Raw genomic sequence first — 17,077 nt, 5'->3', positions numbered from 1 at the left:
AACAGAACCCCCTATTCACAATACTTAGAACAGAACCCCCTATTCACAATACTTAGAACAGAACCCCCCCATTCACAATACTCAGAACAGAACCCCCTATTCACAATACTTAGAACAAAACACCCCATTCACAATACTCAGAACAGAACCCCACCATTCACAATACTCCGAACAGAACCCCTATTCACAATACTCAGAACAGAACCCCCCCATTCACAATACTCAGAACAGAACCCCCCATTCACAATACTCAGAACAGAACCCCCATTCACAATACTCAGAACAGAACCCCCATTCACAATACTCAGAACAGAACCCCCCCATTCACAATACTCAGAACAGAACCCCCCCATTCACAATACTCAGAACAGAACCCCCCCATTCACAATACTCAGAACAGAACCCCCCCATTCACAATACTCAGAACAGAACCCCCATTCACAACACTCAGAACAGAACCCCCCCATTCACAATACTCAGAACAGAACCCCTCCATTCACAATACTCAGAACAGAACCCCCCCATTCACAATACTCAGAACAGAACCCCCCCATTCACAATACTCAGAACAGAACCCCCATTCACAACACTCAGAACAGAACCCCCATTCACAATACTCAGAACAGAACCCCCCCATTCACAATACTCAGAACAGAACCCCCCAACTAGTAGGCTGCACAAATGGCACCCTACCCCTAATAAAAATAGTGCACTACGTTTTAGTGCACCGAATAGGATGCTATTTGGGCCGCATCCACAGGCTTCAACTCAAAAATCACCTCACAAGTAATAATCATGAACATGTCCAAGTCATTGGACTCATATTGCAGTCATTGGACTCATAGTGAAGTCATTGGACTAATATTGCAGTCATTGGACTCATAGTGAAGTCATTGGACTCATAGTGAAGTCATTGGACTCATATTGAAGTCATTGGACTCATAGTGAAGTCATTGGACTCATAGTGAAGTCATTGGACTAATATTGCAGTCATTGGACTCATAGTGAAGGACTCATAGTGAAGTCATTGGACTCATAGTGAAGGACTCATAGTGAAGTCATTGGACTCATAGTGAAGTCATTGGACTCATAGTGAAGTCATTGGACTCATAGTGAAGGACTCATAGTGAAGTCATTGGACTCATAGTGAAGTCATTGGACTCATATTGAAGTCATTGGACTCATAGTGAAGTCATTGGGCTCATATTGAAGTCCTTGTTATGATATAACCTCATACACATAAACCAACTAAATAAATACACAATGGTAATATGGAAGTTATTCAGAAGAGGGAAGAATAACACAGTCTTGGCAGTTTGGTTGATTTGGCATTCTGGAGTTTTATCATATTTTTTTGTGAGACAAAAATCACACCTACTCGCTGTACACACACACACACACACACACACACACACACACACACACACTGACACACACGTAAAAGGGGGACCACCTCTGAGTCGTATCATCATCGTGATGACATCAGCGCGTGTCTGTGTTCTATTGGCTTTAGCACTTGATTAAACCATGCATCTCTAACTATTTACGCACTTTGATAAAACTCTTGATAAAACTCTTTGTTGAAACGTACCACAGTAACTGGGATTCAGAAAAAAACTCAAGTTTCAATATAAGGTTTTGCAAAATCCAGTCATTTCCCCCCAAATTCCCAGGTTGGAGGATTATGGATGTTGTGCTTATTTCTGTCTGATTCCAGAAAAATTCCAACCAGGATTTCTGGAAAATCAGGGAATTTGGGGAAAGTTCCTGAAATTTTGCAACCCTAAATACAGTACAAGGTTTAATGTGCTTGTTTCTCATCCAGCTGTCTAAAATGTCCTTACAGCATTATAATTTAAAATAATCTCGTAGGCAGAGGTTTATTTAAATCCTGTGTCCACAAGCACATCCCAATCTTTTCAGATCATCGAAAGAAAGACTTCGACACCTCGTCTTCTCCTCTTCCTCATCCTCTTCTTCCACCTACGATGAGTCATGGCAGGTAGATTGCTACTGGTCCTTTTTTCATTGTGAAAAGTTCTCAAGTCACCATGGTTCCAATATGAAAAGTTCTAGAAGTCCTGGTGGTTCCAATATGAACAGTTCTAGAAGTCCTGGTGGTTCCAATATGAACAGTTCTAGAAGTCCTGGTGGTTCCAATATGAAAAGTTCTAGAAGCCCTGGTGGTTCCAATATGAAAAGTTCTAGAAGTCCTGGTGGTTCCAATATGAAAAGTTCTAGAAGTCCTGGTGGTTCCAAGGTTCCAGTGGCGTATCCCTTCCTTCTTCAGGACCAACCAACCACACAACATGGAGATGGTGTCATCCTATCCCAGAGATTTCTCTATTCTCCACCTAAAGATTCATGGGGGAAAAGGTCATATTGTGATCCTTCTCTTGAGGCGTTGTCAGTAGTGAAATGGTAAAGGGTTTTGTTTTTGGTCAAAGTCTTGAAGCACCGTTAGTTGTCAAACACGTCCTCGCCCGTTGTTAATGCAGAGAGAGAAAAGCCCAACCCAGTAGTCGAGAAGCTAGTCGGCTAGTTTTCAAAACCAGAAACACCTCCACATGCAGCGCAGGCCGAGTAAAACGTCACACGTGTTGTCATAGAAACCATGTTGACACTTGCAACCACAAAGCTTCCACACGGTTAGACATCACTTGGGTGCAGGACCTGAGATCTCTCTCTGTTATTTGATTCATTCCTCCCTTTCTCTCTCTCCCTCCTTTGTTCCCTCCCTCCGCCTCCTCTCACTGTGTCTTTAGGTGTGGTCCTGCAACAAGCCCATAGCTGCCACACACTGGTCTGTCTCATCTCCATCCCTCCCTCCCTCCGTCTCCTCTCACTGTGTCTTTAGGTGTGGTCCTGCAACAAGCCCAAAGCTGCCACACACTGGTCTGTCTCGTCTCCATCCCTCCCTCCCTCCGCCTCCTCTCACTGTGTCTTTAGGTGTGGTCCTGCAACAAGCCCATAGCTGCCACACACTGGTCTGTCTCGTCTCCATCCCTCCCTCCCTCCGCCTCCTCTCACTGTGTCTTTAGGTGTGGTCCTGCAACAAGCCCATAGCTGCCACACACTGGTCTGTCTCATCTCCATCCCTCCCTCCCTCCGCCTCCTCTCACTGTGTCTTTAGGTGTGGTCCTGCAACAAGCCCATAGCTGCCACACACTGGTCTGTCTCGTCTCCATCCCTCCCTCCCTCCGCCTCCTCTCACTGTGTCTTTAGGTGTGGTCCTGCAACAAGCCCATAGCTGCCACACACTGGTCTGTCTCGTCTCCATCCCTCCCTCCCTCCGCCTCCTCTCACTGTGTCTTTAGGTGTGGTCCTGCAACAAGCCCATAGCTGCCACACACTGGTCTGTCTCATCTCCATCCCTCCCTCCCTCCGCCTCCTCTCACTGTGTCTTTAGGTGTGGTCCTGCAACAAGCCCATAGCTGTCACATACTGGTCTGTCTCATCTCCATCCCTCCCTCCCTCCGTCTCCTCTCACTGTGTCTTTAGGTGTGGTCCTGCAACAAGCCCATAGCTGCCACATACTGGTCTGTCTCATCTCCATCCCTCCCTCCCTCTGCCTCCTCTCACTGTGTCTTTAGGTGTGGTCCTGCAACAAGCCCATAGCTGCCACACACTGGTCTGTCTCATCTCCATCCCTCCCTCCCTCCGTCTCCTCTCACTGTGTCTTTAGGTGTGGTCCTGCAACAAGCCCATAGCTGCCACACACTGGTCTGTCTCGTCTCCATCCCTCCCTCCCTCCGTCTCCTCTCACTGTGTCTTTAGGTGTGGTCCTGCAACAAGCCCATAGCTGCCACACACACTGGTCTGACTCATCTCCATCCCTCCCTCCCTCCGTCTCCTCTCACTGTGTCTTTAGGTGTGGTCCTGCAACAAGCCCATAGCTGCCACACACTGGTCTGTCTCGTCTCCATCCCTCCCTCCCTCCGCCTCCTCTCACTGTGTCTTTAGGTGTGGTCCTGCAACAAGCCCATAGCTGCCACACACTGGTCTGTCTCATCTCCATCCCTCCCTCCCTCCGTCTCCTCTCACTGTGTCTTTAGGTGTGGTCCTGCAACAAGCCCATAGCTGCCACACACTGGTCTGTCTCATCTCCATCCCTCCCTCCCTCCGTCTCCTCTCACTGTGTCTTTAGGTGTGGTCCTGCAACAAGCCCATAGCTGCCACACACTGGTCTGTCTCGTCTCCATCCCTCCCTCCCTCCGCCTCCTCTCACTGTGTCTTTAGGTGTGGTCCTGCAACAAGCCCATAGCTGCCACACACTGGTCTGTCTCGTCTCCATCCCTCCCTCCCTCCGCCTCCTCTCACTGTGTCTTTAGGTGTGGTCCTGCAACAAGCCCATAGCTGCCACACACTGGTCTGTCTCGTCTCCATCCCTCCCTCCCTCCGCCTCCTCTCACTGTGTCTTTAGGTGTGGTCCTGCAACAAGCCCATAGCTGCCACACACTGGTCTGTCTCATCTCCATCCCTCCCTCCCTCCGCCTCCTCTCACTGTGTCTTTAGGTGTGGTCCTGCAACAAGCCCATAGCTGTCACATACTGGTCTGTCTCATCTCCATCCCTCCCTCCCTCCGTCTCCTCTCACTGTGTCTTTAGGTGTGGTCCTGCAACAAGCCCATAGCTGCCACACACACTGGTCTGTCTCATCTCCATCCCTCCCTCCCTCCGTCTCCTCTCACTGTGTCTTTAGGTGTGGTCCTGCAACAAGCCCATAGCTGCCACATACTGGTCTGTCTCATCTCCATCCCTCCCTCCCTCCGTCTCCTCTCACTGTGTCTTTAGGTGTGGTCCTGCAACAAGCCCATAGCTGCCACACACTGGTCTGTCTCGTCTCCATCCCTCCCTCCCTCCGCCTCCTCTCACTGTGTCTTTAGGTGTGGTCCTGCAACAAGCCCATAGCTGCCACACACTGGTCTGTCTCGTCTCCATCCCTCCCTCCCTCCGCCTCCTCTCACTGTGTCTTTAGGTGTGGTCCTGCAACAAGCCCATAGCTGCCACACACTGGTCTGTCTCGTCTCCATCCCTCCCTCCCTCCGCCTCCTCTCACTGTGTCTTTAGGTGTGGTCCTGCAACAAGCCCATAGCTGCCACACACTGGTCTGTCTCATCTCCATCCCTCCCTCCCTCCGCCTCCTCTCACTGTGTCTTTAGGTGTGGTCCTGCAACAAGCCCATAGCTGTCACATACTGGTCTGTCTCATCTCCATCCCTCCCTCCCTCCGTCTCCTCTCACTGTGTCTTTAGGTGTGGTCCTGCAACAAGCCCATAGCTGCCACACACACTGGTCTGTCTCATCTCCATCCCTCCCTCCCTCCGTCTCCTCTCACTGTGTCTTTAGGTGTGGTCCTGCAACAAGCCCATAGCTGCCACATACTGGTCTGTCTCATCTCCATCCCTCCCTCCCTCTGCCTCCTCTCACTGTGTCTTTAGGTGTGGTCCTGCAACAAGCCCATAGCTGCCACACACTGGTCTGTCTCATCTCCATCCCTCCCTCCCTCCGTCTCCTCTCACTGTGTCTTTAGGTGTGGTCCTGCAACAAGCCCATAGCTGCCACACACTGGTCTGTCTCGTCTCCATCCCTCCCTCCCTCCGTCTCCTCTCACTGTGTCTTTAGGTGTGGTCCTGCAACAAGCCCATAGCTGCCACACACACTGGTCTGACTCATCTCCATCCCTCCCTCCCTCCGTCTCCTCTCACTGTGTCTTTAGGTGTGGTCCTGCAACAAGCCCATAGCTGCCACACACTGGTCTGTCTCGTCTCCATCCCTCTCTCTCTCTCACCTCATTCTCTCCCCCACTCAAATGCATCTACGATCCCTCCCTCCAGCATCTCTCTCCCTCCCTCCAGCATCTCCCTCCCTCCCTCCCTCTCTTTCCCTTCTTCTTTCATCTTATTCTCTCCAAGGCATCTATGATATCTCTCTTCCTCCCTCTCTCCACCCCCCCTCGTCCCTCATCTGCATCTCTCCACCCCCCCTTCCTCATCTGTATCTCTCCACCACCTCCTTCCTCATCTGTATCTCTCCACCCTCCTCCTTCCTCATCTGTATCTCTCCACCCCCCCTCCTCCTTCCTCATCTGTATCTCTCCACCCCCCCTCCTCCTTCCTCATCTGTATCTCTCCACCCCCCCTCCTCCTTCCTCATCTGTATCTCTCCACCCCCCCTCCTCCTTCCTCATCTGTATCTCTCCACCGCCCCTCCTTCCTCATCTGCATCTCTCCACCCTCCCTCCTTCCTCATCTGTATCTCCCCCCACCTTCCTCATCTGTATCTCTCCACCCCCCCTCCTCCTTCCTCATCTGTATCTCTCCACCCCCCCTCCTTCCTCATCTGCATCTCTCCACCCTCCCTCCTTCCTCATCTGTGTCTCTCCACCCCCCCTCCTCCTCCCTCATCTCCATCTCTCCACCCCCTCCTCCTTCCTCATCTGCATCTCTCCACCCCCCATCCTTCCTCATCTGTATCTCTCCACCCCCCTCCTCCTTCCTCATCTGCATCTCTCCACCCCCCATCCTTCCTCATCTGTATCTCTCCACCCCTCCTCCTTCCTCATCTGCATCTCTCCACCCCCCCACCTTCCTCATCTGCATCTCTCCACCCCTCCTCCTTCCTCATCTGCATCTCTCCACCCACCCCCCCTCCTTCCTCATCTGCATCTCTCCACCCCTCCTCCTTCCTCATCTGCATCTCTCCACCCCTCCTCCTTCCTCATCTGCATCTCTCCACCCCCCCTCCTTCCTCATCTGCAGCTCTCCACCCCCCCCCTCCTTCCTCATCTGCATCTCTCCACCCCCTCCTTCCTCATCTGCATCTCTCCACCCACCCCCCCTCCTTCCTCATCTGCATCTCTCCACCCCTCCTCCTTCCTCATCTGCATCTCTCCACCCCTCCTCCTTCCTCATCTGCATCTCTCCACCCCTCCTCCTTCCTCATCTGCATCTCTCCACCCCTCATCCTTCCTCATCTGCATCTCTCCACCCCCTCCTTCCTCATCTGCATCTCTCCACCCACCCCCCCTCCTTCCTCATCTGCATCTCTCCACCCCTCCTCCTTCCTCATCTGCATCTCTCCACCCCTCCTCCTTCCTCATCTGTATCCCTCCACCCCCTCCTTCCTCATCTGTATCTCTCCACCCACCCTCCTTCCTCATCTGCATCTCTCCACCCACCCCCCCTCCTTCCTCATCTGCATCTCTCCACCCCTCCTCCTTCCTCATCTGCATCTCTCCACCCCTCCTCCTTCCTCATCTGTATCTCTCCACCCCCTCCTTCCTCATCTGTATCTCTCCACCCACCCTCCTTCCTCATCTGCATCTCTCCACCCCCCCACCTTCCTCATCTGCATCTCTCCACCCCTCCTCCTTCCTCATCTGCATCTCTCCACCCACCCCCCCTCCTTCCTCATCTGCATCTCTCCACCCCTCCTCCTTCCTCATCTGCATCTCTCCACCCCCCCACCTCCTTCATCTGCATCTCTCCACCCCCCCTCCTTCCTCATCTGCATCTCTCCACCCACCCCCCCTCCTTCCTCATCTGCATCTCTCCACCCCCCTCCTTCCTCATCTGCATATCTCCACCCACCCCCCCTCCTTCCTCATCTGCATCTCTCCACCCCCCCACCTTCCTCATCTGCATCTCTCCACCCCCCCTCCTTCCTCATCTGCATCTCTCCACCCACCCCCGCTCCTTCCTCATCTGCATCTCTCCACCCCCCCACCTTCCTCATCTGCATCTCTCCACCCCCCCACCTTCCTCATCTGCATCTCTCCACCCCCTCCTTCCTCATCTGCATCTCTCCACCCCCCCACCTTCCTCATCTGCATCTCTCCACCCCCCCTCCTTCCTCATCTGCATCTCTCCACCCCCCCTCCTTCCTCATCTGCATCTCTCCACCCCCTCCTTCCTCATCTGCATCTCTCCACCCCCCCTCCTTCCTCATCTGCATCTCTCCACCCCCTCCTTCCTCATCTGCATCTCTCCACCCCTCCTTCCTCATCTGCATCTCTCCACCCCCCTCCTTCCTCATCTGCATCTCTCCACCCCCCTCCGTCCTCATCTGCATCTCTCCACCCCCTCCTTCCTCATCTGCATCTCTCCACCCCCTCCTTCCTCATCTGCATCTCTCCACCCCCTCCTTCCTCATCTGCATCTCTCCACCCCCCTCCTTCCTCATCTGCATCTCTCCACCCCCCTCCTTCCTCATCTGCATCTCTCCACCCCCCTCCTTCCTCATCTGCATCTCTCCACCCCCTCCTTCCTCATCTGCATCTCTCCACCCCCTCCTTCCTCATCTGCATCTCTCCACCCCCTCCTTCCTCATCTGCATCTCTCCACCCCCCTCCTTCCTCATCTGCATCTCTCCACCCCCTCCTTCCTCATCTGCATCTCTCCACCCCCTCCTTCCTCATCTGCATCTCTCCACCCTCCCTCCTTCCTCATCTGTGTCTCTCCACCCCCCCTCCTCCTCCCTCATCTCCATCTCTCCACCCCCTCCTCCTTCCTCATCTGCATCTCTCCACCCCCCATCCTTCCTCATCTGTATCTATCCACCCCCCCCCTCCTTCCTCATCTGCATCTCTCCACCCCCCCACCTTCCTCATCTGCATCTCTCCACCCCCCCTCCTTCCTCATCTGCATCTCTCCACCCACCCCCCCCTCCTTCCTCATCTGCATCTCTCCACCCCCCCACCTTCCTCATCTGCATCTCTCCACCCCCCCACCTTCCTCATCTGCATCTCTCCACCCCCTCCTTCCTCATCTGCATCTCTCCACCCCCCCACCTTCCTCATCTGCATCTCTCCACCCCCCCTCCTTCCTCATCTGCATCTCTCCACCCCCCCTCCTTCCTCATCTGCATCTCTCCACCCCCTCCTTCCTCATCTGCATCTCTCCACCCCCCCTCCTTCCTCATCTGCATCTCTCCACCCCCTCCTTCCTCATCTGCATCTCTCCACCCCTCCTTCCTCATCTGCATCTCTCCACCCCCCTCCTTCCTCATCTGCATCTCTCCACCCCCCTCCTTCCTCATCTGCATCTCTCCACCCCCTCCTTCCTCATCTGCATCTCTCCACCCCCTCCTTCCTCATCTGCATCTCTCCACCCCCTCCTTCCTCATCTGCATCTCTCCACCCCCCTCCTTCCTCATCTGCATCTCTCCACCCCCTCCTTCCTCATCTGCATCTCTCCACCCCCTCCTTCCTCATTTGCATCTCTCCACCCCCAGGACTTTCCTCATGTGTTCATAGACTACGTAGGAGATGCTGACGGCGGGGATGACTTTCAGGAAGTTGGGGGCGATGCCGCGGTAGAGGCCAGCCACGCCCTCCTGGGTCACAATGTTCTGGAACAGACCTAGCATGGAGAGCTGAGGGCCGCCCTTCACAGAGGCTGGAGGAGGAGAGGAGGAAGAGGAAGAGGAAGAGGAGAGGGAGGAGGAGGGAGGGAGAGGAGGATAGGAAGAGGAGGAGGAGGGAGGGAGAGAAGAGAAGAGAGAGCGGATGCACACATGGGGAAAAGTGACAGGTAGATAAATGTAGTTTATCTCACACACCCAAGCCCTGCCCCCCCACCTCCCCCTCTCACACAGCCCTGCCCCCCCACCTCCCCCTCTCACACACCCAAGCCCTGCCCCCCCACCTCCCACTCTCACACAGCCCTGCCCCCCCACCTCCCCCTCTCACACAGCCCTGCCCCCCCACCTCCCCCTCTCACACACCCAAGCCCTGCCCCCCCACCTCCCCCTCTCACACACCCAAGCCCTGCCCCCCCACCTCCCTCTCTCACACAGCCCTGCCCCCCCACCTCCCCCTGTCTCACCCTGTGCCTGCATGCGTGTTCTGACCAGAGCCAGAGGGTAACTGGCTAGCTGACCACAGGTACTGGACATGGTTCCACACCCCACCAACACCACAACACCTGGGTCTACTGAATCTGTGTGCCTCGCTAGCCACGCATTCTTCATAGTCTGGGAGAGGGGAAGTAGAGAGAGGGGAGAGAGGGGAGAGAGAGAGAGAGGGGGAGAGAGGGGGGAGAGAGAGAGGGGGAGAGAGAGTGTAGAGAGTGATGGGGAGAGAGATGGGGAGAGAGAGTGTAGAGAGAGAGAGAGAGAGAGAGAGGGGGAGAGAGAGTGTAGAGAGAGAGAGGGAGAGGAGAGAGAGATAGGGGGAGAGAGATGGGGAGAGAGAGTGTAGAGAGAGATGGGGAGAGAGATGGGGAAAGAGATGGGGAGAGAGAGGGTAGAGAGAGAGAGAGAGAGAGAGAGGGGGAGAGAGTGTGTAGAGAGAGAGAGGGAGAGGAGAGAGAGAGGGGGAGAGAGATGGGGAGAGAGAGAGGGGGGGAGAGATGGGGAGTGTAGAGAGAGAGAGAGGGGGAGAGAGAGTGTAGAGAGAGAGAGGGAGAGGGAGAGAGAGATGGGAGAGAGAGAGAGAGGGGGAGAGAGATGAGTGTAGAGAGAGAGAGAGAGAGAGAGAGAGGATGAGAGAGAGGGGGAGAGAGAGGGGAGCAGGAGAGGGGAGAGAGAGCAAGAGGGGAGAGAGAAGGGGAGAGAGAGAAGGGGAGAGAGGGGAGAGAGAGAAGGGGAGAGAGGGGAGAGAGAGAGAGAGAGAGAGAGAGGGAGGGAGAGGAGAGAGAGAGGGTGAGTGAGAGAGGGAGGGAAGAGAGAGAGGGTGAGAGAGAGAGAGAGAGGCATACATCAGTGATATATTCCCTCACACACACACCCTCCCCCATTCCCCCTCACACACACCTCGTAGACGGCGAGGTCAATGCCAGCGTAGGGTATGATGCCTATGATGTTGGGTACATATCCTTTGTAGAAGGCCATGATGCCCTCCCTGTGGAGGATCTGTCTGGCACAGTCTAACACACTGGTGTACTGGCCTGTCTTCCCCAGGGTCAGACGAGTCTTCAGGACCTGGGGGAGGGAGGGAGGGAGGGAGGGAGGGAGGGAGGGTGGGAGGGGGGAGGGAGGGAGGTGAATTTGTGTATTTTCGAGTGTGTGTGTGTGCTGAAGTGCATGCGTAAATTTTCGTGTGTATTTGACTGTGTGTGTGTGTACATTATTTTAGTGTGTGTATGTGTATTTTAATGTGTGTGCTTATGTGTATTTTTGAGTGTGAGTGTGTGTGCTCTAACCTCCATAGGGTAGATGGCTGTCTGAGCGGTAGCTCCTGCTAACGACCCAGCTACAAACCTCTCATGAACCCTCAGAGGTCCCCTCTCCTTACTGCCACGCATCCACCTCTTAATCTACAGAGAGAGAGACAGAGAGACAGAGAGAGAGACAGAGGGAGAGAGAGAGAGCGAGAGAGATAGAGAGAGAGAGAGAGACAGAGAGAGAGAGAGAGGGGGGGGGGAGAGAGACACAGAGAGAGAGAGAGAGAGAGAGAGAGACAGAGAGAGAGAGAGAGAGAGAGAGAGAGAGGGGGATCGAGAGCGGGAGAGAGAGAGAGAGAGAGAGAGAGAGAGAGAGAGACAGAGAGAGAGAGAGAGAGAGAGAGAGAGAGAGAGAGAGAGAGAGAGGGGGAGAGAGACAGAGAGGGGGAGAGAGACAGAGAGAGAGAGTCAGAGAGAGAGAGAGCAGTGGATGATTGATGTGAAAGTGACAGATGTCAGAAAGATCAGGAACAGGAGGGTGTAGTGTGTTGTAGTGTAGTGTGTAGTGTAGTGTAGTGTAGTGTAGAGTAGAGTAGTGTAGTGTAGTGTAGAGTAGAGTAGTGTAGTGTAGTGTAGTGTAGTGTAGTGTGTTGTAGTGTAGTGTAGTGTAGTGTAGTGTGGTGTAGTGTAGTGTGGTGTGGTGTAGTGTAGTGTGGTGTAGTGTAGTGTGTTGTAGTGTAGTGTAGTGTAGTGTAGTGTAGTGTAGTGTGGTGTGGTGTAGTGTAGTGTGGTGTAGTGTAGTGTGTTGTAGTGTAGTGTAGTGTAGTGTAGTGTAGTGTAGTGTAGTGTGGTGTGGTGTAGTGTAGTGTGGTGTAGTGTAGTGTAGTGTAGTCTAGTGTGGTGTGGTGTAGTGTAGTGTAGTGTAGTGTAGTGTAGTGTAGTGTAGTGTAGTGTAGTGTAGTGTAGAGTAGTGTAGTGTGGTGTAGTGTGGTGTAGTGTAGTGTAGTGTGGTGTAGTGTAGAGTAGTGTAGTGTAGAGTAGTGTAGTGTAGTGTAGTGTAGTGTGGTGTAGTGTAGTGTAGTGTAGTGTAGTGTAGTGTAGTGTAGTGTAGAGTAGTGTAGTGTGGTGTAGTGTGGTGTAGTGTAGTGTAGTGTAGTGTAGTGTAGTGTAGTGTAGTGTAGAGTAGTGTAGTGTAGTGTAGTATGGTGTGGTGTGGTGTAGTGTAGTGTAGTGTAGAGTAGTGTGGTGTAGTGTGGTGTGGTGTAGTGTAGTGTAGTGTAGTGTAGTGTAGTGTGGTGTAGTGTGGGGTAGTGTAGTGTAGTGTAGTGTGGTGTAGAGTAGTGTAGTGTAGTGTAGTGTAGTGTGGTGTAGTGTAGTGTAGTGTGGTGTAGTGTGGGGTAGTGTAGTGTAGTGTAGTGTGGTGTAGTGTAGTGTAGTCTAGTTGTCTGTGGCGCCCAGTCCCGCTCCACTCCACCTGTTCGTAGGCCCAGAACTTGATGGCGGTCTCGGGGGCGATCTTCATGACGTTGACCCCGTTGCCCCTCCACAAGGAACTGAATCCCCCCTCCTTCACCATGGCCCTCAGCCCACTGATCATGTTCCCCACCCCAAGGGCCCCTGCAGGGTTCCCCGGGGTCGAGCCATGCACCTGGGGGGACACAGACACAGTGTATCAGGAGGGGTGTCCTAAATGACACCCTCTTTAGTACACTGCTTTTGACACACCCTCTAGACACTCTTATTCAGACCTGACTAGTCGATCATGTCATATAATATTACGAGCCCAGAGTGATCTGGAATGAACACATGATGTACAGTACACAAGTTAGATAACCACTCTGTAGTTAGAATCTTTCAGTGGTGATACTTCACATCCCCACCAGGGGGAGCTGAATACACATCTCCACCTCAGGACCAGATCTAGGAACAGTTTACCGTCCCCCTATCCTAACCTCAACAATTTAGAGGAGGCATGTGAAGCTGAACTTAGACCAGTGTGTAGGGGCAACTTCATTTCACCAACCACCTTCCTCTCCTCTCCTCTCCTCTCCTCTCCTCTCCTCTCCTCTCCTCTCCTCTCCTCTCCTCTCCTCTAGTCTCCTCCCCTTCCCTCTACTCAACTCTCCCTTCCTCTCCTCTCCTTTCCTCTAGTCTCCTCCCCTTCCCTCTACTCAACTCTACCTTCCTCTCCTCCCCTCCCTTCTCCTCTAGTCTCCTCCCCTCTCCTCTCTTTTCCTCCCCTCTCCTCTAGTCTCCTCCCCTCTCCTCTTAACTTCCCTCCTTTCTTCTAGTCTCCTCCCCTCTCCTCTCTTTTCCTCCCCTCTCCTCTCCTTTCCTCTAGTCTCCTCCCCTTCCCTCTCCTCTCCTCCCTTTTCCTCTCCTCTCCTTTCCTCTCCTCTAGACTCCTACCCTCCATTCTCCTTCTCTCTCCTCTCCCCAAATTCCTGTTCTCCTCTTCTGTCCTCTCTTCCCTTCTCCTCTCCTCACCTGCAGGAAGACTTTAAGGCGGTCCAGTGGGGCGGTGCCGGTCCGGGAGACTGATCCTGCCATAGCTCCAGCCATCAGCTGTCTCCAGACGAACCCTGACTTCTTCTCCTGCTCGGAGAACTCATCAGGACAGGTCAGGTTGTCTCCTATGTCCAGCATCTAGACAGAGAGAGGGGGGAAGGAGGAAGAGGGGGAAGGAGGGAGAGGGGGAAGGGGAAACAGGTAGGGGGAGAAGGGAAAGGTAGGGATGGAGGGGGGAGGAGGGAGAGGAAGGAATGTAGGGGGAGGAGGGAGAGGAAGGGATGGAGGGGGAGGAGGAAGAGGTAGAGATGGAGGGGGGAGGAGGGAGAGGTAGGGATGGAGGGGGAGGAGGGAGAGGTAGGGATGGAGGGGGGAGGAGGGAGATGCAGGGATGGAGGGGGGAGGAGGGAGCGGTAGGAGGGGACAGCGGAGGAGGGAGGGGTAGGGGGGAGGGAGGGAGGGGAGGGGGAGGTAGGGATGGAGCGAAAGGGAGAGGAAGAGGGAGGGGGGAGGATGGAGGGAGAGGGAGGGGGGAGGATGGAGGGAGAGGGAGGGGGGAGGATGGAGGGAGAGGGAGGGGGGAGGATGGAGGGAGAGGGAGGGGGGAGGATGGAGGGAGAGTCATTTGACATTCGACTTAGTTTTACTAAACAACAAAGTTGTCAGACTGATATCCAGGCTACATCTCTGCTGGGTTTCCTGTGTGTGTGTGTGTGTGTGTGTGTGTGTGTGTGTGTGTGTGTGTGTGTGTGTGTGTGTATATATGTGTGTGTGTGTGTGTGTGTGTGTGTGTGTGTGTGTGTGTGTGTGTGTGTGTGTGTGTGTGTGTGTGTGTGTGTGTGCGTGTGTGTGTGTGTGTATATATACGTGTGTGTGTGTGTGTGTGTGCGTGCGTGTGTACGTGACTCACATGAGAGTGTTTCCAGTAGCGAGAGATGTCTTCCAGACTGTGTATGGGGTTGAACAGGAAGTGATCTCGCCACTCATCCCAGTCAATGGTCATGTTACCATCCCTGTCAATACTGACCAGAGACAGAGAGAATGTTACACATAGCACGACACGTACACACACACGGACGGACACACACACAGACGTACACACACACGGACGGACACACACACACACACACACACACACAGACGGACACACTAGGGCTGACCCCCTTTAGTGGACTGGTGGATTGTTCCGGTTGACAGGCTGTTGGTCGACCGACATTTCTTTAGTCCAGCAGTAGCACATTAGTATATCTTGTTTTTGTACAAGACACCGTCTGATTGGCTCCTGTCTCAGTGGACTAATCCATTGTGGAGGCCGTGGGGGTGGCACAGTCCATCACTCTAAGACATGTGATACTGAAATTGAATATAGGTTATATTATGTTAAAATAATGGTGCAACAATAATAAATCGAATATTATTTCATAACAAATGCTCTTTCCCCCGCGTTGGATACGGTCGCTGTCCGCGGTTCTGAAACATCATCTTCAGTGAGCCGTAGAATTGGCACCTTTACCTGACCACAAGTTAACCAGCATATTGGGATTGAGAACACTGTGGCCGAGGCAGCAGCAGAGACAATGAAACAGCCCTTTTGCCTTGAGCCTAATTGTCTAAGAAAATTGAGGAGAGAGGAAACGATTTAACTAGATAGTTAACTAACTGTTAAATGTCCCAGGCTTTATAAATCATCCATATATGTCTCTACAGAAATAAGACAGATCCTGCTTCTGTCCCCTGTTTGAGTGTTTGTTTAACAGCCTACTGATTCCATGAGCACCAAGCCTCATGCAACGGCAAAATGTTGGATAAAGTAATTTCACAGATTCGTCTGTTTTTAATCTTTGCTGTAATAAAGGCTTTACAAGTGTTTTCCGTTAGAACAGACTGGTTTTACTTATACGTTATTTAGTGTTGTTTACACTGTTCCAAACAGGCAGAACCAAATATATTGTAATCTAACAGCACCTGTTTGTCACACATAATAAACACACAGCTCTAACACACAGCTCTAACACACAGCTCTAACACACAGCTCTCGCTCCCAAACCTTCTTTTTTCTTGGATCTCCTGTAGTCTCCACAACTAAGTCAAATGTCTTCCACAGATCTGACTTCCCCTTTCCCGCCTGAGCAACCAGTAAACATTAGACCGCTTCCAGCTTCTTTTTCACGTCCTCCGCATCCATTTTGCTGTCACTGTGTTTGGAGTTTGTTATAACCAATTTATTGATGTGATTATTATGGGCTATAGGTCAGGTCCTATTGGTCACATGCATGCGATGCTTACATGTTTAATGTAAAGAAAGCAAGGGTTGAGGGATTGGGGAATGTTGTTCCTAATAGGAACAAGGGTTGAGGGATTAGGGAATGTTGTTCCTAATAGGAACAAGGGTTGAGGGATTAGGGAATGTTGTTCCTAATAGGAACAAGGGTTGAGGGAATAGGAAATGTTGTTCCTGAACAAATTAGATTATTTCGTTAACAGAACTTTTCAGTCAGAAACCAGTAAGAAACTAAACGGCTGAAATGACGTCACAGCTTCAGCACAGACAGACAATAAACTCTCAGCTGTGCTGTTGTGCCTTTTCTCTGCAGTAGGGAGGAGAGAGAGACAACATGCACCAGTCACACAGACACTTTAACACAGTGTGACCATCGGGCTCTTTCTTCAGCCATTTGTGGATCTTAATTATTTAGTCAAAACAGTGTGCTTAAAGCATCAGACAAGCTCAGCGCAACATGTAGTTGGTTTTATTCAAACACATAGGGGGCATGTCTGTCTATATATGGAAAAAAGAAGTTTCAACATTTCAACCAATCGATTGGTCAAAAGAACAGGACGACTCTCGGTCGACCAAGACAAGCCTAGAAGACATACACATACACTTGCATGGACCGACGCAAACACACACACACACACACACACACACACACAGTAATAATCATGCAAACTCACAAACATAAAAGTATAGTAGTCCGCCAACTCCAATTGTAGAATGCAAAGTCATACTAGATTGTGCAATTACAGCACAAATATAACCAGAGTAGACTGTATCATTATAGCGTAGATATGAGTAGAGTAGATTGTACAGACCTCTTCATGATGGTGGCAGCCTCCTTCAGACTCACAGCTATTCCCAGAGTTTGAAGGGACTGCTGAATCTCTGATACATCTATCTCACCTGCAAACACAGTATCCACGTCAGAGTTGGTGTGTGTATTTGACTGTGTGTGTTTTGATTGTGTTTCTCAGTGTGTATTTTATTCACATACCTTACGTACGTACGCAACACAAGAACCCAGTGAGCTTTGTAAAATTGGCTATATTGTATATTTGTATCAAGTTACAAAATGTGGGTCTGCACACGTCTGCGTATTTTAGTTAAACAACTACAGAGGATGTCCATTTATCTCCCTGTGATTCTGGAGCCCCGTACGTAAGACGGGTTCATATTTATCTTTACAAA

At 52.0% G+C, this 17,077-nt stretch overlaps 1 protein-coding gene across 3 annotated transcripts in view; it reads right to left on the bottom strand.

Annotated features, from left to right (window-relative positions):
• Positions 1-1,320: 1,320 nt before the first annotated feature.
• The window catches only part of LOC110518939 (calcium-binding mitochondrial carrier protein SCaMC-3-like), a 34,516-nt gene continuing 18,759 nt past the window's right edge, over positions 1,321-17,077 (bottom strand). For 2 of the 3 annotated variants that reach the window (XM_036949004.1, XM_036949005.1), the window contains exons 3-11: positions 16,705-16,792; positions 14,522-14,633; positions 13,591-13,749; positions 12,578-12,751; positions 11,143-11,256; positions 10,754-10,921; positions 9,826-9,973; positions 9,240-9,396; positions 1,321-2,354 (exon numbers count right to left, since the gene is read on the bottom strand). In XM_036949004.1, the coding sequence (XP_036804899.1) occupies positions 2,327-2,354; positions 9,240-9,396; positions 9,826-9,973; positions 10,754-10,921; positions 11,143-11,256; positions 12,578-12,751; positions 13,591-13,749; positions 14,522-14,633; positions 16,705-16,792 (1,148 nt within the window). In that variant the 3' untranslated portion in view covers positions 1,321-2,326. The remainder of the gene's footprint in view (positions 2,355-9,239; positions 9,397-9,825; positions 9,974-10,753; positions 10,922-11,142; positions 11,257-12,577; positions 12,752-13,590; positions 13,750-14,521; positions 14,634-16,704; positions 16,793-17,077) is intronic. The other variant, XM_036949006.1, reaches the window with a different exon arrangement.

This window comes from Oncorhynchus mykiss, chromosome 17 (genome assembly GCF_013265735.2).
Source record: "Oncorhynchus mykiss isolate Arlee chromosome 17, USDA_OmykA_1.1, whole genome shotgun sequence".
NCBI lineage: Eukaryota > Metazoa > Chordata > Actinopteri > Salmoniformes > Salmonidae > Oncorhynchus > Oncorhynchus mykiss.
Note: the sequence above shows the minus strand (reverse complement) of the source record. Positions and strands in the feature narration are given on the sequence as shown.